Source organism: Trichomonas vaginalis, chromosome V, assembly GCF_026262505.1.
Source record: "Trichomonas vaginalis G3 chromosome V, whole genome shotgun sequence".
NCBI lineage: Eukaryota > Parabasalia > Trichomonadida > Trichomonadidae > Trichomonas > Trichomonas vaginalis.
The window spans coordinates 8323524-8348933 of NC_067207.1; the positions used below are offsets into that span (position 1 = coordinate 8323524).

Consider the following 25410-nt stretch of genomic DNA (forward strand, 5'->3'; position numbering starts at 1 on the left):
GTAAATCCTGACTTCTTTGCAGAGATGACTTAAAATCTATTGAGTTGTTTCAAAATTATATGCTATGGTAACTTCTGAAGTAATGGATCCTTCCGCAGTAAGTTGTTCTCTCACTACCGTTTGAAGCTTTGTGTTAAAAACTTTTCATGTCATCTCCTGTCAGTCACATACACAGCAACAGGGAAACTATCTTGCTTCTTTGTTTCATCATTATATCTCAAAACATTAAAGTTCTTCAATAATATTTTCTTCCTGCTGGAATACTTCGAACCTGTCTGATTTCAATAGCTTTCTCACCTCCTACATACTCTACCCAGTGTCTTGGATATTCATAAGTATACTGACTTTCTTGAATTTTGGTTGTTTCATCATAACATGTTCATAGTATATCTTTATACTCTTGTCAGTTAGACTCGGTGCTATGTTCTGAATATTTCTGACTTGCATTTTTAATGGAGATAAAATGAAGCAATTTAATACATGATGTAGATGAAGACATGAATGAAACTACAGAAAACTAACTCTTCTCTTATTCTTCCTTTCAGCAAAGATTATGAATTCTGTTCAAATGGTGTGTATTTCTATTGTGGAAAGATGGGTTCAGGTAAGACATTAACCTCATTCGTCATATACTCATAACAGAGCGTTTAGGAAACGACTCTTACTATGACCAAATCATTATATCAGCAACTTCAGATTCAATGGACTCAACAGCGAAAACATTTATGTCAAAAGTTCAAGCCTCTGTCGTTAAAGTTCCAGACAGTGAACTCATTGAATTTCTTCAACGTTACATTCGACGTAAGAGGAAATATTATGCCATCGTAGAGTTCATACAGTCAGGAATGCAAAAGACTTCTGAGGAGATGGAAAGAATTATTGACAAACACCACTTACGTCAATACTCAGGAGTTTACGATATGAAACGACTTACAAACTACATTCTATCAAAACTTTCAAAATACCCCTTCAAAAAGTATCCTTCAAACACTCTGCTCGTTTTGACGACTTCGCCGGAAAAAGGTTTAGTGTCAAAACCAGACTCACCATTAGCTAACATCATAACTAAAGTCAGACATTACCATTTAACTGTAGCAATACTTATGCAAACATGGCTTTTCTGCTTTAAACATAAAACGTCTCATAACTGACTTCGTTATCTTTCAAGGTTTCTCACGTTATGATATTGAACTCATTTGGAAACAGTCAGGTATAACATTACCTTTTGAAGAAATTTGGGAAGCATATAAGTCTCTCATCTCTCCTCGTTCATACCTTGAGATTCATATCATGACTAATACCATTAAAGTCAAAAATATTCCATGGGAACGACCAACATTGTTTAAAGTTTAACCTTCAATTGACTGATGGTAAACAAATTCCATGCATCTCTGTCGCCATTTCTGTTAATATTTTTGCTGTCATTCATATCATCCACTTCCCCATCCGTTAGCTTTTGAGGATATGCGTTAGAATAGCTTTCTTAAATGAAGCTTTTCACCTTTAGAGCATAAACTCTATAACTTCTGCATACTTTATGTTTGAACCTCCTGAGCCATCATTGACATAAATTTTTATAGGCTTCCACCCTTTGTTCATATTCCTGCTTCTTCCCTTTGCTCTTTTGTTCAGTAGTTCTACATCTTTATACACAGCTCCTGTCTCAGTGAATTCAACAATATTTTCATTCGTTAGCTTTACATTCAAACCCTTGTCGAGTATATTGTTCATTTCATACATATAAAAGGTTTTTATTCTATATGAAATGAGAAGCAAATCCATCTTAGCTGGTGCCGTTAATGTTCCAATTGAACCAACATCAAATGTTGACTCACGAACGACAAACAATATTGTCATAAAGAACTATAGTTCAGAGTGTTTGAAAGAAAAAGAACCAGAGCTAATCCGTGAATTTAAACTCAGCTTCAAACGCTAACGCTACATCAGATGTTAAGTTAGAGTATCCACCACTGGACCAATTCTTTCAAGAGAAGCCAACGACAACCCTTACACAAATGTTCAAACAAATCCTTCAGATAACGTAGACCATTACCTTCTTCAGTTATACCAAACAATTTTACTCAAAGACGATAAGAAGCTTTTGACAAATCTTATAAGTAAGAACCAAATAATTCTAACAAAGGAGGACCTTGAAAATGTTATCTCACGAATAACAGGGAAACAATGTGTCATTGACTATCTCGACCCTGAAATCGAATGCTGTGGTCAAACTCCACTATTCATGAAAATAGGTAACATCCGCATCATTGAAACACCAGGAACTACAGGAGTTGAGTTTAAGTATAAATATTCGAACGAGTATACAAAACTATCTACTGACTATAAGTTTGTTTGAAATATGTTTTAGTAAATTAAAGCAGTCAGGAGGCTCTTGAGCCCATCTTGGCGCTTTGCGCCGTCAGTCAAAAAAATTTCAAGTTAGCAATTTGTAATATCTATCCAAAACTTCTTCAACAGTATCGAACTCATCTTCATAATGCAAACCTAATCTTATTGACTTGGTGCAGTTTTCACTAACACAATATTTTTCTGTTCTCTTGACTGACATAACTAACTCATTTGTTTCATCAAACAGCAACAACCAAAGTTCATGACCTAATACATAACATTCATACTTTATATTTTTAGCTCTGAGTTCTCTGTAAGCTGTTGCATTTAATATTTTCTAAAAAGTCAACTTCAACAGTCATTCGCACTGGTGCCTTCAGTTCTACAGGCTCTCCTTGAAAGTCAACAAGTCTGAATTGCATGTCTTTCAAATTATGAGGACTAATGCGAACCCATTTACCTAAATGAGTTGCTATGACAGGAACGTTTGGAATGAACATTGAATTGACTGCATAACAGAAAGACTTATATTCTACTGAACCTTTACTATTAACTCCTGAAATACCTGTGACATTAGCTATTTTTGACTCAATGTACAAACAATTACCATAACATACGTATGGAACAGATTTCATCTCAATCGTTTTGTCAACACTTTTCAAAGGAAATGTCATATGGTATGCACCCAAAAGAAGTTGTACTCTATGACTCATTCTTGGTATCTTAAACTCTTTCTCGCTGCTGAACTTCAATGTTCCCTCAGAAGAGAGTTCGACATCTATGTTGTCAATAGTTTCTTCATTTATGAGAGTATCTATGACTCCAGCAATTTTATCTATTCTATACCCAGCTCTATTAGGAAATGTTATAACACTTCTTTTGTCATCTATTTCAATCTCTATGAAATCTGTTTCATCTGTTATGACAAAAGTTGCGATAGTATTGAAGTCAACAACTCTGAAAGCAAGCGCTTCATTCTGAAGACCTAAGTTTGTTTGTAGCTTTACTGTCCCGTATTCGTTTGGGTCTGTACTTTGCAAATAGAACAACATTTTATTCTCATTAAAATATGACTATTGCTGCATATGCGTATGAAACAAATGAAGCAAGAAGAGCACATGAACTAGTAAACGAAAACTCAACTTTAACCATTGAAGGCAATGATTTAGTCATTGACGATGGAAAAACAAAAAAGTCATTGATTTCGATACTTTTAACACTTATGACCATTCATTACAACAAGCAAGGTTCCCATCATAAATGATGAACGGTGCAATATATAAATTCTACAGTAGATGCCTCAATAGTGAAAGTATTAAATGTTCTCATTGAATTGTTAAAGAGCTTTCGATTTGACGACAACATTAAATGCCTAAAGAATTTAGTCATGAATGAGAAACAAATTCTCGGCGTTGCTGGTAGCAGTAATGATGTACACCTTATGACATTAGAATATTATAACGAACATAAAGATGAACTGAAAGGAGAGAAGGGTGACACCGGACCTCAAGGACCACAAGGAATACAAGGAATACAAGGAATACAAGGACCTCAAGGCGAAAACGGTTTGGATGGTGAAGATGGAAAGGATGGAAAAACTGCTAAATCATGGATATGGAACCTTATAAATACTGGTTTAACAGCTGCTTCATATGGAGTTCTTCAATACCAAATCGGAAAGATATGGGCAGTACTTGGTGAAGAAGTTTTAGATGACGTTAAAAATGCTTTGAACTTCATTTCAAATGGTTCGGATACTATTAAAACTTTATCTGGTTGGATGCAAGAAACAAGGAGTCAAATAGATACTGTAAGACGTATAGCAAACAATGCACGTACGGGATTGGATACTTTACGAGAAGCACAAAATACACTAAAGGAAGCAAATGATATTCTTGGCTCAGTATCAGACATGCATGAAGATTGGCTTAAAGGTATTGACAAATCTTTAAAAAATCACAGTCAGTCTATTGCTGACTACAAGAAAAGTATAGATTTTTTACATAGTGCTATGGACGTACATGATGGAAGCATAAGGAACTTACTTAATGCTAACAATAACTTACCAAACTATTAAAGCATTTATAAAGTCCTTTGTAAAACCTGGTGCTCTAACATTTAGGTCTTTGAGAGCAAGAGCATTGAAGTCAAGAATGCAGAAACTCCAACAGAACCTACAGAAGGAACTGAAACAACAGAAACTCCAGAAGAACCACCAAAACCAACAGCTAATGAAATATTGTTCGAATATTTTCCAAGGTACTCTGTTCTCATTGCATACATTCAAGAAATACTTAAGAAAGCAGATTTGACTTTAGGAGATGATGAAAGTTCTGTATATCTTTCGTTCCAGTTTCAAATAGCAGAACTTTTGAGACAGATATGCTTAATGTATGACAACATCTCTGATTTCACAAGATATGATGACGACCATGACCCCGAACACGGTGAAGAAGAAGTTTTACAAACATCCATTAAGACAGGAAAGGTTTTAACTCAAAGTCTCATTATTGACACCAAAGATGGCGAAGTGGACGTTCTTCAAGAGCTGAAGAAAAATACTTCTTCGGGAGGTGGTGTAGGCATGAACTTGAAATAAATGAGATAGAAGAGAAATTAGCCGAAAAAGCAGATAAAAACCATGTTCATTATATAAGTTCAGACGAACAGATTATAACGGACTACCATGGATATTTAACACAGGATGAACAAATAAGCACTGAAGATGTTAATGAAAGAAGATATAAATTCATTCGTGCTAAAGGTTATGACATACACTGTACTGTACAGTATGACACAGGTAAAGCACCAGAAGCATTTGGTTATAACAATGAAATTTATGCTTCATACTTCTTTGTTAACGGTGTATTAGTTGAACCAAGATTTACATTGAGAGTTAAGGCAAAAATAACTTTTGAAGATGCTATTAAAAGTAAAGCTGACAAAGATGAACTTGACGCAACGAACAAAGTTTTGAAATCTCATAAACACAATATCTCCGATATAAATGAACTTCAAGCTACATTAAATAGTAAAGCTGACAAAAACCATACACACGAATTCTTCACTACTGTTAGAGCAGACGACATAATATTGAACTATACCCTTGGTTCAAGTGCACCATTAGAAAATCCAAGTACAAGCGTAAAAGATACACTAAACTCCTTAAATAGTAAATGTATGAACATTGAAGGTCATGTCAGAAACTTTGAAACATATAAACTACCAGCAATGTTAGATAAAAAGCAGATAAAGAACATACACATAACTCCTTCTCAACTGTTGCTATAGAAAGTATTGAAGGAACGGTTGAAGGAACTGGTGGGGAGGGCGGAGCCCCGCCGCACGCGGCTGCTTTATATTATAAACCTCCTAACTTTCCACAAGGTTTAACATCGAATGAAAACATAACAACGAAGAAAGAAATTAGCTGTAAAAATGTTTATGTCATGGATGATGAAAATAATGTTAAATTCACTGCTCAAGATTTATATGATAATAAAGCTGACAAGAACCATACACATAAATCCTTCACTACTGTTAGAGCAGACGATATAATATTGAACTATACCCTTGGTTCAAGTGCACCTTTAGAGAATCCAAGTACAAGCGTAAAAGATACACTAAACTCCTTAAATAACAGTTGCAGGAACATTGAAGATCATGCCAGAAACTTTGAAGCATATGAACTACCAACAATGTTAGATAAGAAAGCAGACAAAACAGAGCTTCAAACATTAAAGACAGAAATACTTCAAACATTATATCCTATAGGCTCTATTTATACGTCAATGAATTCAACAAATCCCGCAAGTGTTTTAGGTTTTGGTACGTGGAAGCAGATTGTAGATAAATTCTTATACTGTGCTAGATATTCAAAGCAAACAGGAGGTTCGAAGAAAATTAAAGAAGCAAACCTTCCACCGCACACTCATACAGGAACTACAAACACAACAGGTAATCATTCACATTCAATAACAAAAAGAGGTTATACAAATCTTGCAGCAGGTTCGGATAGACAGGGAATGAATAGATATGATATTTCAAGTGACCCAGTAGATTCAAGCGCAGGTATTTTCTGTGGAACCACAGGAAATCATTCACACACTTTCACAACAAATCCAACAGGTTCGGGTGAAGATTATATGCCACCATTTATGACTATATTCGCATGGTTCAGAGCTGCTTAAAATCTTTAACTTTACATAAATGAGCTTGAAAGAAGTATTCGAACAAAATCCATGGAGGTCATTTAAGAACTTCAATGAAGCAGCAAAAAGTTGGGGATTTACTAACAGAGCTGAAGTGAAAAAGTTCTTTGACAAAAATGTTGTACATCAAACAAAAATAAACCCTTACGACTACTTTTTACCAATTTACTCCAACACTCCTGACGCATACCAATTTGACACTCTCATTCAAAGCAGAAAAGGAGGACATAAACCATTCCTCATCTTCATTAATGTTAACACTCGCAAAGCATATGCATATCCAATGAAAAATAAAGGAACTCGTGAAGTGTTAAGAGTTTTACAAAAGTTTGTAGCAGAACATAACCAAGTACTTTAACATCAGACCAGGATTCAGCATACCTCAGCAATGAAATCACAGATTTTCTCATTAAGCATAACATAACTCACTACACTACTGAAGACCATAACCATAACATACTCGGTATCATAAACCGCTTCATAAGGACCTCAGAGATTTAAATCAAGAGCGAGACTTTACTGAAGAAACAATGAAACATTTTCTCGAAGTATATAATTCCTCAACACATTCTACAACAGGATATACACCAAATTCAATGACACACAACAAGAAGAAAAGTATATACAAAAGAAACGAAGCCAAACACAAAATATCAGAAATTCAACACAATTTACACTCATTCCTGGTACAAAAGTTCGTGTAGTTCTTGACGACAAACCGTTGACAAAGAAACGTTTAAGGTTAAGTCGAAATTATTATATAGTAGATTCAACGCAAGGTAATGGATATCTTAAAAAGCTGCTGACGACTCCATAGCATTTTACCCTCGTCATAAATTAGTCGAAAGTAGTAATGGCAAACTTGCTAAAACCATTGACGAAGCAAAGCGAGGTGGTTATTGAAATACTTGGCTAACATAAACGATGACACTTTATAAAGTAAGATATGAAGGAGGCGTTGAAGATGTTATACCATCTAAGAACTTGAGAGAGTCGAAGCCAACACATCTGGGACCATTAGAGCGGGAGTACTGGAAAGATAAAAATATGCCAGAAAGAATAAGAAAGTTCTTCTAAACTTTTTCGTTGGATGTAAATCAGACATGAACGAGAACAGTCATGATATCATTAATGGTACCATTTATTTTAACATAAATGAACAAAAATAATGAATTTTCATGTATTTCTTAATGATAGAAAAATAACGTTAGTTTTATTTTTTTCTAACTTTTTATCTTGTAGGTAAGAACAGAAATGTCAGTCGAAGCAAAAACATTCACTAACAAATCTAATGGCGAAACATTCACAAAAGGCACTTATAACGGTATTGAAGTCTTACGTAGAGACAAGGATGGTTACATTAATGCAACAAAGATGGCAAGAGAAGCAGGAAAGTTAAACCATTTAAACAGATTTCTCAATAGTGCTAAAATGCAGGAAATTCTTGAGTTTTGGTTGAAAGAATACGGTCGAGCCAAAAGTGGCTCGACCTCAAAAACAAGCATTTTATGAGCTTACTAAGGGTGTTATAAATGAATTCAAAGGTATTTACATACATCCTGACTTCGTTCATTTTGTTGCTGAATGTGCTCTGTAAAGTATGCATTTTATGTCAAAGATATTATGGACTCCATAGACAAGAAAGTTCATGAGAAGTTAGATGAAGAAGAACTCGAAGATACAGTAGAGAATGCTAAACCTTTGTTCGAACAAGAAGTTAGAAAAATGCATGAAAAACAATTAGAACATGAACGTGAGATATGTTATGATCATAGAGATTCTCCATACGAACTAGACCAATGGGAACAAGAAGATTTAAAGAGAGAATTTAGAGAATATGAACTCGCTAAGATAGCATTAGAAACTGCAGAAAAGAAGTTAAAAGTTTGGGGTCGTTTTGTAAAAAAATATTGTGAGTAAATGAACCATTTATTTTTGCATCATGACACGAAGTGAAGATTCGCACTTCGTCAAAAAAGTGAAGGTTCCCGACGGTTTCAAACCGCCATACTTTACATGAAGATAGTTTACAATGTCAACTAAATATCATGTACGATAGAAACGGTTATGTAAAGTTTACATTTTGTAAAGTTTTGTCCTGATTCAAGACAAGTCTTGTATTTTTTCAGAACAAGTCTTGTATTTTTTCAAGACAAATCTTATCCTGATTCAGAACAAGACTTGCACTTTTTAGTCAGTTTTTCTTGTAAAGTTCTCAAATTTGAGAACAATTGTCCTGATTCAAGACAAGTCTTGTATTTTTTCAAGACAAATCTTGTCCTGATTCAAGACAAGTCTTGTATTTTTTCAAGACAAATCTTGTCCTGATTCAAGACAAGTCTTGTATTTTTTCAGGAAATCCTATCGTCCAACTTTACAAATGTCACTTTTTGACGAAGTGAAGATTCGCACTTCGTCAAAAAAGTGAAGGTTCCCGACGGTTTCAAACCGCCATACTTTACATGAAGATAGTTTACAATGTCAACTAAATATCATGTACGATAGAAACGGTTATGTAAAGTTTACATTTTGTAAAGTTTTGTCCTGATTCAAGACAAGTCTTGTATTTTTTCAGAACAAGTCTTGTATTTTTCAAGACAAATCTTATGACCTTCATTTGTTCGTGACTTCTTTTCACATATGTAACCATGAATTTTTAACATTTCTTTAACACAGAAAAATAAAGTTAGTTTTATTTTTATTTATTTTTTTATTTTGTATGTAAGAACAGAAATGTCAACATTAGAGAACACAACAACTGCTATCGTTCATGAAGCCATAAATGAAGAATACGAATACATACAATATAACAAACAACTTCGCCTCATTCGTTCGGTCAAAGATGACATGTACCAAATGCAAAGTATAATGAATGCTCTTCGTTCTACAAAGCAAGCATATCATTGGTTTGAAAACCAACAGACAAAAGAACTTTTAGAAGAATTTCCTCATATGATTGCTTCCCTCGGAAAACCGAGAGAAGAGATTCCGTATGAAAATCGCAAGAATTTGGCTCCTGGTTTGAAAGGTTATTATATTCATAGACTTTTAGTAAATGCTGTAGCAATGTGGGCTTCACCTCGTTATGCTTGTTATATTTTCATGATGTTAGATGAACTATATAAAGCAGAACGTGGAGAGATGGAAAAGAAACTTCAAGCAAAAGATGAAGTCATTGAAGCAAAAGACAAAAGCATACAGAAAAGAATACCGCGTTCAGCACCAAAAGGAAAGGAAAAGAACTATAAGTATATGATATATACTGAAGAGATGGAGAAAGAAGAAGATAAAGATATGGTTATGTTACATTTAGTCAGAAGAAACAATAAGAGCTTTTATGACTTAGCTAAGATATATAAATCTGACAGAAACTGGTTCTATCGTGAAAACTTACCGATTTCAATGACACCGAATGAGCAAATAAAGGAAATTGTCAAAAATACTCTTCCTCAAACACACTATGACATCAAAGGTTGCACAATACTTACATTCAAAGAAGACTTGCCATTACTGAAGGAAAAAATAACAGAATATTTCGATAACTTCAAAGAGGAAGAATAAAAAAATCTAAGCTATATTTTTTATAAAATTTATCTCATATGAAAGAACATGAATTTAGAATATTCGGAACTCATGACAGAAGAAGAGAACGAACAACATGTAAAAGATTATGCAAAATTTCTGAAGACATACAAAGCATTTAAACAATATCTAAATGCTTCTAAAGATTATGCAAAATTTCTGAAGGTATATAAAGCTTATGAAAAAGCGTATGAAAAGTTTATACATTGGGGAATTGTTGTAAAATATCCATATGAAGACTAACCAAAAATATATTTTTGCTTAAATAGCTTCAGGGTCTATTTCTTCAACCATTTCACTTCCTTCGTCAATGTCAATAGAAGCTTCTTCAACCTTTGGTAAGAATTTCTGTATAACATCTTTGTTCGTTATTGTCTTCAGAGATGAAGGATAATATTTCACATTTGTTTCACCCTTCTTATATTCTTTCTGTTCGGAAAGATTTAAAGCAATACTGAAGAAGTCAATGTTAGAGTTCTTTATGACAGTATAATGAGTATCTTTGACATTCACGAAGAAACTCTTTTGTTTCAAAACTACTGCTAACTCTTGTGAAGTATAACGTTTGCGGTCAATGACGATAGCTAATGGTCTGACATACTGACCAAACTTAGATTCTTTCACAAACTTCTTGTTAAAGATAACATTAACATTTGAAGCATTATTGAACTCATTCTTGATGGCAGTAGCGAGAGCATTGTATGAAAAGAACTTGCAATCTGCATGTGTTTCATTAAAATAAAAATATTAAATTATTTTGAAAAATAACTTAAAAAAATCTAATCTAATTTTTTCAAAAAAAATATTTTTTTATTTCCTACTAAAGATGTATCGGAAGTTGTCTAAGTTAGAACACTCGGAAATAAAACAACTTCTTACAGAAGCTAATATAGATGTTGCAAAGCATTACGCAACAAACAAAAAAGCACTCGCTGACATCCTCAATGACTATAATGGTGCAATAAGTTATGATAGAATTCATGAGTTCATAAAGCCGCAACGCGGCGAGGACGAAGTCCATGCAAGAGCATTTCCTTTAAATGACGTTGCTATTGACTTATATCATAGACGTTCAGTACCTCATGAAGTAAGAAGAGAAATGTTTGACATAACAAATGCAAACGTTGGTCATACTCGTAAAGCTCTTTCTCATGACGTTCGTCAAGAGATGTTTGAACTTACGAACTCAAACGTTGGTGAAACAAGAAGAGCTGTACCTCATGAAGTAAGAAGAGAAATGTATGACATAACAAATGCGAACGTTGGTAAAACACGAAAGAGAGACGACACACTGAAACAACAGAGAAGAGAGATGTTTAAAAGTGCTATAGAACAAGTTCGCAAAGCTAACGATGTCATTCGTTCCATTGACGACATACCAAAAGAAGGTGAGAGATGGTTAAAGAAAGATGAAGAGAATAGGAAGAGAAATGTGAAGTCAGGCAATAGACTCATTGACTTTAACATCGAAGCTTTAGATGAACCAAACAGAGACTACTTACACAAACATTTCGGTAAGGTTTTCATGAGACTCTTAGAGAAGATTAAAATAAACTCCCAACAAAGATGGATGGTATGTTATAAACTTGGTGGAAAGTATGAATGTTCTACGTTAAACCTCAATAATATTGGAACATTACTACATCAGCTCTTGAAGGAGAACTTTATATCAGAGATAGAAGCAAATGCTGCAGGTATTGTTGAAATGCACTATGACTTCTTCTTGACAAACATAAAGAATCTTACTGAAATAAAGATGTATGATTTAACAGAATATGAAGGCTTAACGATGTCAGATGTAAAGAAAGGCAAACCAAAAAAGAGACCATATAGAGATGAAAGCACACTGACAAATGACCAGAAAGCCATTTTGGAAGCTCTTAAGCAAACAGGAAACCCAGCACTTATAGAAAGCTTTTGGAAAGATAATGGTGAAAAGAAGTTTTATAAGAAAAGAAGCGGTCAGTTCTGGAAGTATCTTTGCACATTACCTATAAATCTTGAGCGCTACCAAATCTTCAATGAACTGAACAAAAGAACTGCAACACTTATGACAGAAGATAACTGCTTCGTTTATGCTTGCATTCAGGCTGGAGTAAATGAAGAAACTATTGACCACATGAGAGAAGTCATTCGTGTTAGAGACTTTCCTCAAAGTAAAGTACAAGAAATTTCTGACGCAACAGGTATAGCATTTAATGTTACCATTGGTTTATTTCAATGACTCAAGACATAATGAAATAAAGAGATATATACCAAAAGAATGTGAAACTGTTCGAACTATTGACTTACTTCTTGTTGAAGACCACTACATCTAAATGAAAGATTACCAATGACAACATATTTCATTCGCAAACTATATAGAAATCTTGAAGGAGTGTGGTGGAATGAACATTGAGAAACAGATGAAGATTTATACAAAGAGAGAAGATAAATATGTAGTTCGCATGGATAGAACTACACCGCTTATGGGATGTTATGAAAACATTGTGGGAGTGCAAATATTTCGAACCTATTTCTTATGGAGAACTTTTCACATATACGACTGACTTATATAAACAGAACCTTGCACCATTTAAAGATTTGACATATGCTCCAAAGTATTGTGTACAACTGAAGAAGAAAGCAGAGTCAAAAGAAGTAAATAAAGCTAAATGTAAGTTCATTCCTGAGCATGTTTTCTTTGCTGACTTTGAGTGTAGCACAGAACGGCTTTCATAAAGCTTTTAACATCTGTTACGACAGTGAAGATGGTTCAGTGAGTGAAAGCATTTGGGTCAGAACTGTGCAACAGAATTTTTGGAACGACTTCCTGACAAGAGTTTAATATATTTCCATAACCTCAGTTATGATATAAACTTCATCTTAAGACACATGACAGAAGTGAAAGGAACCCATCATTAAAGGTTCACGAACAATGCAAATAACTGGCTTATATAAAGGAAGGGCAATTATTATAAAAGACTCTTACAGTGTTATAAATAAGAAGCTTAAACTATTTCCTGCTATGTTTAACTTACAAACAGGACCGAAAGAAGTATTTCCATACAACTACTACAGCAGTGTTTTGTTAGCAAATGACAACAGAACTGGTGTCATTTCTGAAGCATGTAAGTTTATCCGGGATGCAGATACATTCATGAAAAACATAGATTCCATCAAAGGTTGCAGAATAGATGAAAACCATTTCGATTTAGAAAAGTATAGCACATTTTATTGCAAACAAGATGTAAGAATTTTAAGAGAAGGTTTTGTTAAGTTCCGCAATGACATATTGAAAGAATTTGATTTAAACGTTTATGACTACGTTAGTATTTGTTCAATTGCTAACAAATTGTTTGAGAACAGAGTGTACTTCCCGAATGGAAATTTATATGACCTCTCAAATAAACCAAGAGTATTTATTTCACGCTGTATTCAAGGTGGAAGATGTATGCTGTCAGATAACATTAAACAAAAGAGCGAAAAGAAACTCATTGCTGACTTCGACGCTGTTTCATTATATCCATCCGCTATAGCAAGACTTTATACTTTAGAAGGAATTCCAAAAGTATTGAAGGATGAGATGTTAAGTTCTGAATATTTGTTAAAGCATTTATTCGATGACGACCAAAAGGAACCCATTGGTGAAAAGTTTATGTCTGGCTTCTTTGTTCTCATTAAGATAACAGAGATTGGAATACATAGACACTTTCCTTTAATAGTTTGTGACCCTGAACTAAATCCAGAGCTTAACGTTCCCAGAAGTTCAAACACTTGCTGTTTAATGTATGTTGACCATATAACATTACAAGACCTCATAAAATATCAAGGTGTCAAATGTGAAGTGTTGCAAGGATACTATTACGATGGAAACAGAGATATTAGAATAAGAGATGAAGTAAAGAAGTTGTTTGAGTTAAGGTTAAAGTATAAGAAAGAAGGAAATCCTTTGCAAGAAAATATAAAGCTCATTCTGAACAGTATTTATGGCAAAACTATTCTATCTCCTATTGAGTCAAAAATAACCATAGTAGATGACAAAGATGCTATAAGATATGCCATCAGAAACTACAACCATATAGTGAAGTTCGAAGGTTTGGATGGTTCAGATAAAACTATTTTCAAGCTAACGAAAAGCATTTGCAGACACTTTAACTTCTGTCCACTTGTTGGTTAACATTCTGTCTATGTCGAAGAGAATAATGTGTGAAGTATTCTGTACTGCTGAGGACTTAGGAATGGACATCTTTTATAGCGATACGGACAGTATGCATCTCTACAATGAAGATATCCCTCGTTTAGCTGAAGAGTTTGAGAAACGTTATGGAAGAGTTCTCATTGGTAAAAACCTTGGTCAATTTCATAGCGACTTTGCAGAAATCACAAAAGATAAACAAAGTTTAGCATACAAGTCAATATTTTGTGGAAAGAAGACTTACATAGACTTACTCACGAATGATTTATAATGAAGTTGCATTTCACTGCAGAATGAAAGGCGTGAAGCAAGATGTTATTGCTTTAACCGCTAATGAAATGTTTCCTGACTCTGTTCAGTGTTTCTATGATGAAGATAAAGGTTTAATGGTTCCGCAAGGAAAATTTGACAAAAGACTCTGAGTTCAGTGTTATGAAACTTTACAAAGCACTTCATGATGGTCATGAGATTGGATTTGACTTATGTAAGTCTTCTAGTCCTTGCTTTGCTGAAAAGTTTAACTTTTCTATTCAGACTAAGACTTCATTCATAAGAAAGCTTAAGTTCTGAGGTCATGAATGAGAAAAATAATAAGGTCATTTATTTTTGTCAGCAATGAGGTCATTCATGATAAAAATAAGCCGCTAGCGGCAAGGGCGAAGTCCATGTGGTCATTTACAATACTGCGATGGTAGAGTTTAAGAGTTGTGCTTCAATGTAGAGACAGTCCTTATGGTCTGGAGGTAAGAACACTGGGCAGTTATGGTCATGAGTGGAGAACATGTCTATCCAAAACTCACGATTGAAGCCAGTTAATTTATAGTATTTAGGGTTAGGAAGTGGTGAAGTTCTTGTATGACCAATGAACTCATTTTCAACTCCCTTACTTAAGTTTGAATATAATATAGCTTGCTTTCTATCCCAAATGCCAGGTGTTACAATCTTTGAAAATTCATTTTTCCTCGGAAGCATTGCATCATAATTGAAAACATTCTTGAAATCATCACTTGGTTCAGAGATTTGAAATCTTATACGTAATGGATTTTCTTTCTCTTTAGCGACTTCATTGAATGGTGAGAATACAACAAACTGACAGTCATGTGTTCCATCTTCATTTTCATTAAATTCATAATGAAAGTCTATAAGTTGTGGCTGACTACCTTCTTCTTTCAGTTGTGCAAGAAACTCACGTAAAGGCTGTAAAGTTTGTACTTCAATGTTGAACTTTTTCTCGAACATCTCATTAAATGAAATCATACATTGCAACAATGTTGTATCGTCTTTAAAGTATTTGTATATGTGAATGTTTTGGGCGCTTAAAGACTGTTCGTCATTTTCTATCTCGACTTGAAGTATAAAGTCAACCTTTCTGAAAGCACGTGTTATATACATAGATGTTATGCCAATGTACTTCTCTTCATTTATGTTCACAATCCAGTCTGTTGGAAACTTAAACGTTACTCTGTTCCCCTTTATTTTGACGTCAGGGTTTTCACTACTGAACGCAACAGATAAAGGTATTTGTCTATACATTTAATTCGGATATAAAATAAACCATTTACTCTTTCTTTGCTTCAGCTTCTTTAGCTTTTGCTTCAGCTTCTTCTCTAGCTTTCTTCGCCAGCAAACGTGGGTTCTTTTGTCTTCCAGCAGCTAATGCAGCAAGTTGTTTTTCACTAAGTTTTCTCTTTGGTCTCTCTGGCTTTTGTTCCTTCAGTTCGGATAAAATTTGCTCACGAATTTCTTTCTTCAATGCTTCAACATCTATGACCCCTTGGGTCTTGTCCGTAGGGCTTGTCTGAGTCATTTGACTGCAGATAAAAAACAAAATTAAAACTTTAACCGATGTAAAATGAGCTTGTCAAAATCAGAGCGAGAGTCTATTATATTAAATGACGCAAGAGGAATACAACATCCTTTCTATTACGTAAGTCAGAGTAAAGATGGTAAAATATACGTAAGAAAAAGAAAGGTTCCATTAGCGAATGCAGAAAGCGACAACATTAAGGTGTATGGCACCGAGGGCGAAGCCCATATAAAACCTTCTATTCAAACTGAAAAGTCAATAGAACCAGAAGAAAAGAAGCCAGATGTTCTTTCAATAACGAACCAAGAGCTTATTGCAAAGTTCGTGAATTTCATTGAAAAGCAAACCGAGTCAAAGAACCCTGACCCACCAGTGAAAGAAGTTGAGACAAAAGAGAATGTACAGTTCATTGAAAATGTCAAGAAACAACTTCCACCACGAATGCCAAGAAGAAGAGTGAGAATAATGAAGTAAATAGATATTTTTATCTGAAGTAAATACATGCAGAACGAATAGCTAAACGAATTTACTCCAGCAGAGCATATTCATCAGATTCGCTCATATTTCGATATCATAGACAATGCAGTTCAAATTGGTGACACTAATAGAAAATATTCTGACGCAAAGATTCCATCACAACCTGGAACTGCTAAAGATAACACATGGGTAACATTCAATCTCTCACCTCCTGGTGAAAATATGTTGGACCTTTACAATACATTCATTACGTATAAAATGGAAGGTCAATTTATTGTAGATAAAGAAATTGGTTCAGGTTCCAATAAAACAAACCCACCAGGATTTTGGATTGGTTTCGATGACGCTTTCTATGCAGTTGCTGGATATCAAATCCTTGCAAATGGTCGTATCGTATATTCTCAAGACAACGCAAGAGAAGAAGCATATATAACTTCTAACTCACAAACTACCGAACAAATAAAGAAAGTAGATGTTTTCTCAAAGACTCGACATGAAGATGTATGGAGTCATTCGGGAACATGCAGAACAGGACAAATTGTTAGTGGTCCAATTACAGCAGGAAAATCATTTGATTTTAAGCTTCGTTTAAGAATTCCTGTTAGAAGATTCCTTCCATTAGAAGCTATTCGATTTATTCCAGCTTTTGCAGGAAACATTCAGCTTAAAGTAAAGTTCAGTAGCGACGCCTTACAATGCACATCTATATCTGTAAATGATATCATTGCTTTCAATCCAACTCTTAAAGTTGCATTTGCTTCAGATTCAAATCCACCGACAAATAAATTTGTTCCATGGAATGAACCAATCACTATGATAACGAAGGCAGTAGAAGCTAGTGGAACAGTTACTATTACAACTGTAACCCAGCAACTATTTCAAATAAAGATGGATTTTAATGAATGTTTCATTCATCCAAAATCATTCTCTTTAGACCCTAACATTTATACAGAACTTGTAGAACATTATACAAACGAGGCTTTATGTTTTCCTGTTAAAGTTATGGATTGGATTCCTATGGATGGTTCATTCTCAAAGAATACAGATAGTTCAAGTGCAACATTTACAGCAGCTTATACGCCTATTAATGTTAAAAGTATTTGGGCACTATTTAGAAAGAAAGACAACTATTATGTTAATTTTGAGAACCCTAAGTTTAAATATCTTCAGCTTTCCATGGGAGCTTATGGAAATATGCCTGCAGAACCTGAAAAATCATATGGACCTGTATTTTATGAAATGGTTGCGAACGCTTGCAATACAAACAATGATATGATTGGATTTAATGAAGATGTTATGAGGTCATTGGTGGATGATGGTAGTGTGGAACATAAATGGGATAGCTATGACAACACACATTTCTTATGTGGTTTTCCAACAGAAGTGGACTTTTGCTTCCAGCAAGGTCAAACATCTACTGCTCCAATAACATACAAATTGTCTGTTAAAGGACCTATTGAACTAGCAACTGAAAATGTACCAAAGCCACTTATTGGATTTATGAGGGATTGTTGCTTTGCCATTCAGGTGCGTGCTAATGGAATCCCAATAATAAGATTAGATGACTATAACTTAGCTGCGGACGACAGTGAGGAATAAAGGATGAACGTTTATTTTAAAGCTTATAAATGAGTTCTTCATCAAGCTCTCGTGAACCTTCACCATCTATGAAACAAACTTTACCAAACGATTATGGAGCACCTATTGGATATTTCTTACGAGCTGCACAATGGCAAAGAGCAGTCTCACCAAGGTTAGGTGTTCCACCAGCTCCTGTCAAAAATAGCATTTAGTCAAGTCCTTATATAAGATATGGTCTCCCACCAGGTTTGCTAGCTACAGCAGGAGCAGTTATGATGTTGAAAAGAAATAAAGCAAATGTTGTAAATAATACTGAAGTAGCTGAAGTTAAACAAACTCCAACACCTTCGCCAAAACCAACGTCAAAACCAACGCCTTCACAAGCAAAACCTTCAATGACTCCTGAACCTATGGAAGTACAAACTCCTATTCAAAAGTCAACTCCTAAACCGACTCCAACATTTAAACCAGAACCTACTCCTCAAATAAATCGTAAAACTCCTGCGTTTCCTTACTGAAAAAAATAACGTTATTTTTATTTAATATTAAAATTTTTATTTGATTGAAATGACGACTAAAGTCACTGAAGCAATGAAACAAAAGTTTTTGGTAGAATACATTAAATCAGGAACTATTCCAGAAGGTTTTTACATTCATACTATGAAGGATGGTAGAGTTCAGTTTAGAAAGATAAAGCAACCATTAGATAAAGAAGGAATTTGAGAAAAGATTAAACTTCATGAGGACAACATTGCTGAACTTAAGAAGAAGTTAGAAGAGTTGGAGAAAGGAAGAGAGTTATAAAGCAATGAATTCAACAGGGTGAAAAACCGGGTGAAAAAAGAGGTGAGATTTCACCACTTCACCTAAATTTATTTTTGTGCTATGTTTTCATACGCGTGAGGGTGGTGATATCATTTATTTTTAAGTTTATTTTTATATAAATGACAGAACAAAAATAAAACATATCTACTCAACAGGAATGAGACCCTTACTGACTATGTATTCGTTTAATGCTTGATGAAAACAATGGTACATATTATCGTATGGGTATACACAACGTCTGTTTCCATCGTCGTCGTATATGTAGAGCTCAAATCCAGTCCAACCTTCTTTTGTACAATATGTAGCTTTATTTAAGTATGTATTTATGTAGATAAGGCAATTTTCTTCATCGCTCCAGAAATAATTTTTCGTCTTTGTTGAAATAGTTTTCGTTCCTCTACGTCCATAAGGAATGTATGCAATGAATTTTGCGTCATATGGGATTGTAATATATTCAGGGTTTCTTTCATCGTCAATGGGTCTGTCTTTGTTAAAATGCATGTTTCTCAGTTTTACTTGAGTTTTGAATAGTTCACGGAAACGTTCTGGGAAAGAGTCATAGTAAATGTAGTCAGACATGTCTTTGTAATGAAATAAAAAATTAAAAAAAATAAAAATAAGGTTATTTTTTATTTAGTAAGGATGGTAGTGAATTCGTTAGTGAAGTCGTTAGTGAAGTCGTTTATGTGTCAGATGGTTTTGTAAATATTTAAGGTTAAGTTGGTGTTATGGTTGTATTGTAAAATATACGTTACCGGTTTTGTAAAATGTCAAACCGTTAACTTGGGTAAGGTGGAACGCAGTGCCGCCGTACCCAAGTTAGGGATACTAACTCACCAAAAGATATTGCACTCCGGAAATGAATTCCTAATCCCGTTGAAAATGTTTAGTGCACAGTCAGACATGATAAATTCAGGTTCTGTGTGAGTTGTTTCAAAATATTTACTTAAGCAAAAAGAAATATTTTCACTATTATCTGGATATATTATAAAATAACACAAAGGGATAGAATGAGTATTAGCAAATTTGGTAGCTAATACATAAAAAGGAAATCCATGAATAATTAATTTAAACGTAGAGTCTAAGTGATAAATTGGTGGTTTTTCATGAATTTGAGAGATCATATCATTATCAGAGTAAATAAAAACCAATTTGTCTGGAAAATCAGTATCTTCACCTTGAATGTCAAAATAAATAAGGTCATCATGTTGATCTTCCCATTGATTAACATAGTTTTGTAAAGATTGAAATTGATTTAAAGATATGTCTGGTAAAGATCTCATAAGATCTTTTTGTTGTAAATAATATTTCAATTGATTGATTGCAGTTTGTTTCATAGTCATGTGAATACAAGTATGATCTTTAGGTATTTCAAGCGTTTTGTTGACTTCTTGTGTTGCATTAAGTGGACTTCCGTGATTCATGAGAAATTTTTTAATCCAAGCACGGTAAGTACCACTTGTAGGTGTATTTTTATGTTGTGGTGGTGGTCCTGAGTGAATATGAGTTAAGTTTGCAGATTTAAAAATGTAATTGTCGAAATTTTTAATAAATTTAAAGCCTGCTGGGCAGCCTTCGTATTCGCATCGGTGGTAGATTAATACTCCTGTTCCAATTGATAGTTTTTGTGGGTCTTTGACAAATCTTATGTTACCATGCAGCTCTGCAGCTATAACAAAACGAGAATATTCTAAATATCCTATGGCTTGATCAACCTCGCATGGAGGATCGGGTGGAGGATGTTACATTGAGCAGCAAAAAGGAAAAATAAAATTGAAAACTCACATTGAAAAAATAACGGTTTAATAGAAAATATTTTTTTTCTTCTGAAAAAGAATTATCTTTGAGTATCTAAATTGGGATAAAGGATATAGAATAGATAACTAGTACTTAATATATGATACATGTACACGAAATGGAAGAATGTGTACTAAAAGAAAGAGAAATTTTAGCTTAATATTTTACATACGAATCAATTATCTTTGGTTAAAAGGTAGAATTGTTGGCTATGATGTACTGATTCATGATCAGTACATCATAGCCAACAATTCCTTATACAAAATTCAAAAACTTGGGTGCAATCAGTTCTGATTGCACCCAAGTTTTTGAACTTTCTTGAGGGAATTAAAGGGTGAGAGATTTATAGTCTATCTATATATCTCCCACCCTCTAATTCCCTCCCTGACAGCGGGAAACTTTGTCTGAATGTTAAACTATTCAGACAAAGTTTCCCACTGTTTGCGAAGGAATTGTTGGCTATGATGTACTGATTCATGATCAGTACATCATAGCCAACAATTCCTTATATAAAGTTCAAAAACTTGGGTGCAATCAGTTCTGATTGCACCCAAGTTTTTGAACTTTCTCGAGGGAATGAAAGGGTAAGAGGTATACATTATGAATATATACCTCTTACCCTTCCATTCCCTCTCTGACAGGGGAAACTTTGTCTGAATGTTAAACTATTCAGACAAAGTTTCCCGCTGTCAGCGAAAGAATTGTTCCATCTGGTGCATAGAGTGTGAATCTATGCACCAAATGGAGCAAGTCCCTCGCGAAATTGCCAAAACTTGCGTCGCATTTCAAAGATTGCGACCCAAATTTTGGCGATTTCTAGTAGAGATGGAGTATTTTGAGTCACTGACCTATATGCAGTGGCTCAAAGGACTCCATCTCTACTTTGAAGCAAGGAAACTTTCCTCGAAATTTTGATAATTTGAAGAAAGTTTTCAAGCAATTAACAAAGGATTACTCGCTATGAGGTAAAAATTCTAGATTTTCACCTCATAGCGAGAGCTTCCCTTTCATTGCTTGAAAACTTTCCCCAGCTTCAAAATTGGGGAAAGGGCTGTAAAGTCGACTCCGATACCAGCAGGTACCAGAGTATTTAAAAGAGAAGCCCTCGTACGAGTTTCTATGAAGACCTTCTCATTCAAGAAGATTTTAATAGAAAATCGTACGAGGGCATTGGAAACTCGCGTCTGGTACATGTTGGTACCAGAGTGTTTGAGATTTGAAGACTCTGGTACTAACATGTACCAGAATTTATGATGAATTTAAGATGGACCATTATAAAATGGTAGCGGTTTGTTTCAAAAAATTTTAGATGAGATTTGCATAGATATAGATTATATGATTTATACATATGAAAAATAATATATAAAAATATAATTTTGAGATAATTATGTAAATAATATTTTAAATATTTGAATTTGAGGTATAATTTTATAGTAAAATATATTATAAAGAGTATTTATATAAATATTGTAAAATAATATAAGTAATAAAAATTGAGACCCCCTCCCTGTTTTTGATGTTTTGTCACTTTTTCGGTAATTCTTATTGTTTCTCTTGGCTTAATGGGAGTAGGTGACAAAAGTGCATACTCTTAAATTAACCTTAAATGTTGATTTTTCGATATTTTCGGTATTAACCTTATTGTATATTTTTCCGGTGATAAATTTATCACACTGAGGTTATTTTTCCGGTGAGATTTTTAACCTTGATTTAATGAAATTAATATATATAAATTTTATTATTTTTAATTTCGAATGAGTATAATAAAATATTTTTTATGTGTTTTTGTTTTTGATGTGATTTGAATTTTGTTAACTCTTTTCAAAATCACTTCATTTTTATGATTTCGGTGGACTTAGAGGAGCTTATTGCTTTTGGTATTAAACAGGAAGTCAAGGGCGGTGTCCCATACAGAAGAAGAACGGGATCTCCAAAGCAATATGTCACTTATTCATGTTCGTATCCCCTATGCAAGGCAAAATTTAGGGTTGAAGAACAAAATGGAGTGTTTACTATAAGCAAAGTTAATGAAGAACATTGTCATCATATAGGAGTTGAAATGGGTTCACATTACGCGAGTAAATTTTATCAAAAATGGATCGAACTTTATATTAAAAACGGTGGAAAGCAATTTCTTGCTCAAAAAGCATTTTTTGATAAGTTCGGAATTGATACGAATAACAAAGAAACGATGAAACTTTTCGCGCAGTCTACTGATGCTTTAAAGCACAAATTTTATCGCCTTGATGAGATTATTGCACAAAGATTATCAAACGATCCTTACACTTCTTTGGAAGCATTTTTGAATAATTTACAGGAAGAGTGCCCAGATAATCTCGTTCAATTTGATTACAATGGAGATTTTTCCGAGTTTACAATCATATATGCACCTTTTGCTGCAAAAGAATTGGTGCATAGCATTGATAACCCTCTCCACGTCGATTCCACTCATTCTTTAATTAAAGGAAAGATCCAATTGTTTGCAGTAACAATGAAAACAAGTCAAAACACAATTTTCCCCTTTTGCTATTTTTTAGTGAACCCTCAGACATCTGAAAAAATTCAAGAATGTTTGGTGAAATTCTGTGAGTTTGCGCACCTGGATCCACAGCATTGGAGCGCTGACTGTGCGCTAAACATTGCTCGCGCAATTGAGGACGGATTTCCTCTTGCGCAGCTCAGTTGGTGCGCTGTGCATGTTTTACGCGCATGTGCAAAAGTTGGAAGCTATTTTGACAATCCACAGAATTTTGAGAACTTCTATTTAGCAATGGACTTTTTGACATTACGTGCAGATGCAACGAATGCAGAAAAGCTGGCTGAAGAGTCTGATGAAACATATGAGTTCTTGACAACAATGTTAGAAGAAGAAGAACCGCGCGCTTTGAAGTATTTCGATAAACAATGGAGAAGAACCAAAGAACATTGGATGATGTTATATCGTGGAGAAGGTGATTCCACGAATAACATTGCGGAATCACACTTTCATCAATTAAAGCAAACATTTTTCTTGGGTAAGAAAAATGAGCGCATTGATGACATCGTCATAACTCTCATCACTGTTGTGATTCCAAATGCGATTATTAAGGTTCAAGTCGCTAATGTTTTGAATGAAGAAAGAGCAGTAAGAATTCTTACAAGGGCAGGTAATCAGATTGTTGAGCAAAGAGCTTCAAAACACGATGAATGTTTGAAATTAATTCAACACATTTTGGAAATTGTCGAAAGCCGAAGGATTGAACCTAATGTCCTTATTCCATCTTTGAAGGCAATATTAAATTTGGCACAAAGAAGTTTAAAGGAAAAGTAAGCAAGATTAGATAATTTGGACTTTTTTTAAAATTAATGAATAAACAGTATATTTTTGAAGTGTAAGCTTATTTACCTGAAGCTATATTACTTAATATAACATTCAAAGTATTATTGCTATTTATTGGAGAACAAATTTATGTAATTTTCACATGAAAATTGATAAATTTGTATTTCCTTATGATAATCAATTTTTGTATTTGTAGAGAGTCTCCCTGCATGATATCAAGACTTGGCTATAAGTCTTTATCCATTTTTGAAAATTGTATTGTAAATTGTAAGAATTTCTGAATACTACTACTATAAAATATAATTGCTTATCAATGTATATTCTCCCTGCATGATATCAAGACTTGGCTATAAGTCTTTATCCATTTTTGAAAATTGTATTGTAAATTGTAAGAATTTCTGAATACTACTACTATAAAATATAATTGCTTATCAATGTATATTCTCCCTGCATGATATCAAGACTTGGCTATAGTCTTTATCCATTTTTGAAAATTGTATTGTAAATTGTAAGAATTTCTGAATACTACTACTATAAAATATAATTGCTTATCAATGTATATTCTCCCTGCATGATATCAAGACTTGGCTATAAGTCTCTATTCATTATGAGTATGACCCCATTTTTTTACAAAAAGTGCCGAATTGCAACTTTGTCCCAATCTCGGCTTAATGGTCATAATATAACCAAATTAATTCAAAATTTGAAATTTTAATATTACTGTAACTATAATATATGGATATGTTTTATGAGATCATAATAAATGACATGCTAATGTAAAATTTAGAATAAAAAATTATATTTTTTTTAAAAAACATTGTTCATGAGTGTTAATTGGAGAAGTAGTAAATTAGTTCAGTTTGCAAGTGATGATGGTTAATCTAACTATAATTACAATCAATTTTTAAAATCTTTGATTTATTTTGGTGATAATTAAGAGTGCAGTTGTTCTATTTATAAACTTTTTACTATAGACGGCACTGGTGATAATAAAAATCAAGCAAAAGCGCATCTGCTGTTGCTCGACTGCATAAAAATTGTAGTTAAAATTTGAATACTTTACATAACTCATTTGTAAGGTAAATTAATATTATTAATTTATATTAAGAACAAATAAATATGAAATGTATTTTTTTCCAAAAAAATTAAGAAAAATGCCATTTTTATCATTGTTGTTAATGCCCCCTAATTCTTGAATGATTTTCGGGAAAAATAAATACGAAAAGAGAAATCATAGCTGCCAGACAACCATTATATGAAATTCATTCAGTTTACAAAGTTTAAT

At 33.8% G+C, this 25410-nt stretch overlaps 8 protein-coding genes and 7 pseudogenes across 15 annotated transcripts, besides 5 other annotated features; 10 read left to right on the plus strand and 5 right to left on the minus strand.

Moving 5' to 3' along the window:
• Positions 1 to 19843: part of a mobile genetic element that runs on past the window's edge.
• Positions 2638 to 3401, minus strand: TVAGG3_0299640 (annotated as a pseudogene). Its single transcript has one exon. A coding segment is annotated over exon 1 (764 nt).
• TVAGG3_0299650 lies at positions 3741 to 4807 on the plus strand (annotated as a pseudogene). The gene has a single exon. A coding segment is annotated over exon 1 (1067 nt).
• TVAGG3_0299660 lies at positions 6559 to 7552 on the plus strand (annotated as a pseudogene). The gene has a single exon. A coding segment is annotated over exon 1 (994 nt).
• TVAGG3_0299670 lies at positions 7985 to 8480 on the plus strand (annotated as a pseudogene). Its single transcript has one exon. A coding segment is annotated over exon 1 (496 nt).
• Positions 9294 to 10121, plus strand: TVAGG3_0299680 (KilA, N-terminal/APSES-type HTH, DNA-binding family; the record flags this gene model as incomplete). Its single annotated transcript, XM_051229482.1, has 1 exon — positions 9294 to 10121. The coding sequence occupies one exon, from the start codon at positions 9294 to 9296 to the stop codon at positions 10119 to 10121; it is 828 nt and encodes a 275-aa protein (XP_051099212.1).
• TVAGG3_0299690 lies at positions 10404 to 10804 on the minus strand (annotated as a pseudogene). Its single transcript has one exon. A coding segment is annotated over exon 1 (401 nt).
• TVAGG3_0299700 (organellar and viral DNA polymerase type B) lies at positions 11242 to 12213 on the plus strand (the record flags this gene model as incomplete). Its single annotated transcript, XM_051229483.1, has 1 exon — positions 11242 to 12213. A coding segment is annotated over one exon (972 nt), but the record flags the coding sequence as incomplete, so codon positions are not given.
• On the plus strand, positions 13282 to 14482 carry TVAGG3_0299710 (annotated as a pseudogene). The gene has a single exon. A coding segment is annotated over exon 1 (1201 nt).
• On the minus strand, positions 15133 to 15852 carry TVAGG3_0299720 (uncharacterized protein; the record flags this gene model as incomplete). Its single annotated transcript, XM_051229484.1, has 1 exon — positions 15133 to 15852. A coding segment is annotated over one exon (720 nt), but the record flags the coding sequence as incomplete, so codon positions are not given.
• Positions 15878 to 16126, minus strand: TVAGG3_0299730 (uncharacterized protein; the record flags this gene model as incomplete). The annotated part of the gene is made up of 1 exon (XM_051229485.1): positions 15878 to 16126. The coding sequence occupies one exon, from the start codon at positions 16124 to 16126 to the stop codon at positions 15878 to 15880; it is 249 nt and encodes an 82-aa protein (XP_051099215.1).
• On the plus strand, positions 16172 to 16600 carry TVAGG3_0299740 (uncharacterized protein; the record flags this gene model as incomplete). The annotated part of the gene is made up of 1 exon (XM_051229486.1): positions 16172 to 16600. One exon carries the CDS (start codon positions 16172 to 16174, stop codon positions 16598 to 16600), a length of 429 nt encoding a protein of 142 aa, XP_051099216.1.
• Positions 17968 to 18202, plus strand: TVAGG3_0299750 (annotated as a pseudogene). Its single transcript has one exon. A coding segment is annotated over exon 1 (235 nt).
• Positions 18460 to 18702, plus strand: TVAGG3_0299760 (kinase C-related family; the record flags this gene model as incomplete). The annotated part of the gene is made up of 1 exon (XM_001320215.2): positions 18460 to 18702. One exon carries the CDS (start codon positions 18460 to 18462, stop codon positions 18700 to 18702), a length of 243 nt encoding a protein of 80 aa, XP_001320250.2.
• Positions 18971 to 19153: a terminal%2Cinverted (terminal inverted repeat of Maverick-2 transposon ID:TVAGG3_0299620).
• Positions 19154 to 19588, minus strand: TVAGG3_0299770 (uncharacterized protein; the record flags this gene model as incomplete). The annotated part of the gene is made up of 1 exon (XM_001290362.1): positions 19154 to 19588. The coding sequence occupies one exon, from the start codon at positions 19586 to 19588 to the stop codon at positions 19154 to 19156; it is 435 nt and encodes a 144-aa protein (XP_001290363.1).
• Positions 19844 to 22358: a mobile genetic element.
• Positions 22331 to 22358: a terminal%2Cinverted (terminal inverted repeat of MuDR-2/MuDR-2B_TvMULE3 transposon ID:TVAGG3_0299780).
• A 14-nt stretch (positions 22359 to 22372) lies between these two features.
• Positions 22373 to 24790: a mobile genetic element.
• On the plus strand, positions 22647 to 24116 carry TVAGG3_0299800 (MULE transposase domain-containing protein; the record flags this gene model as incomplete). The annotated part of the gene is made up of 1 exon (XM_001294527.2): positions 22647 to 24116. One exon carries the CDS (start codon positions 22647 to 22649, stop codon positions 24114 to 24116), a length of 1470 nt encoding a protein of 489 aa, XP_001294528.2.
• Positions 24791 to 25410: the final 620 nt, after the last annotated feature.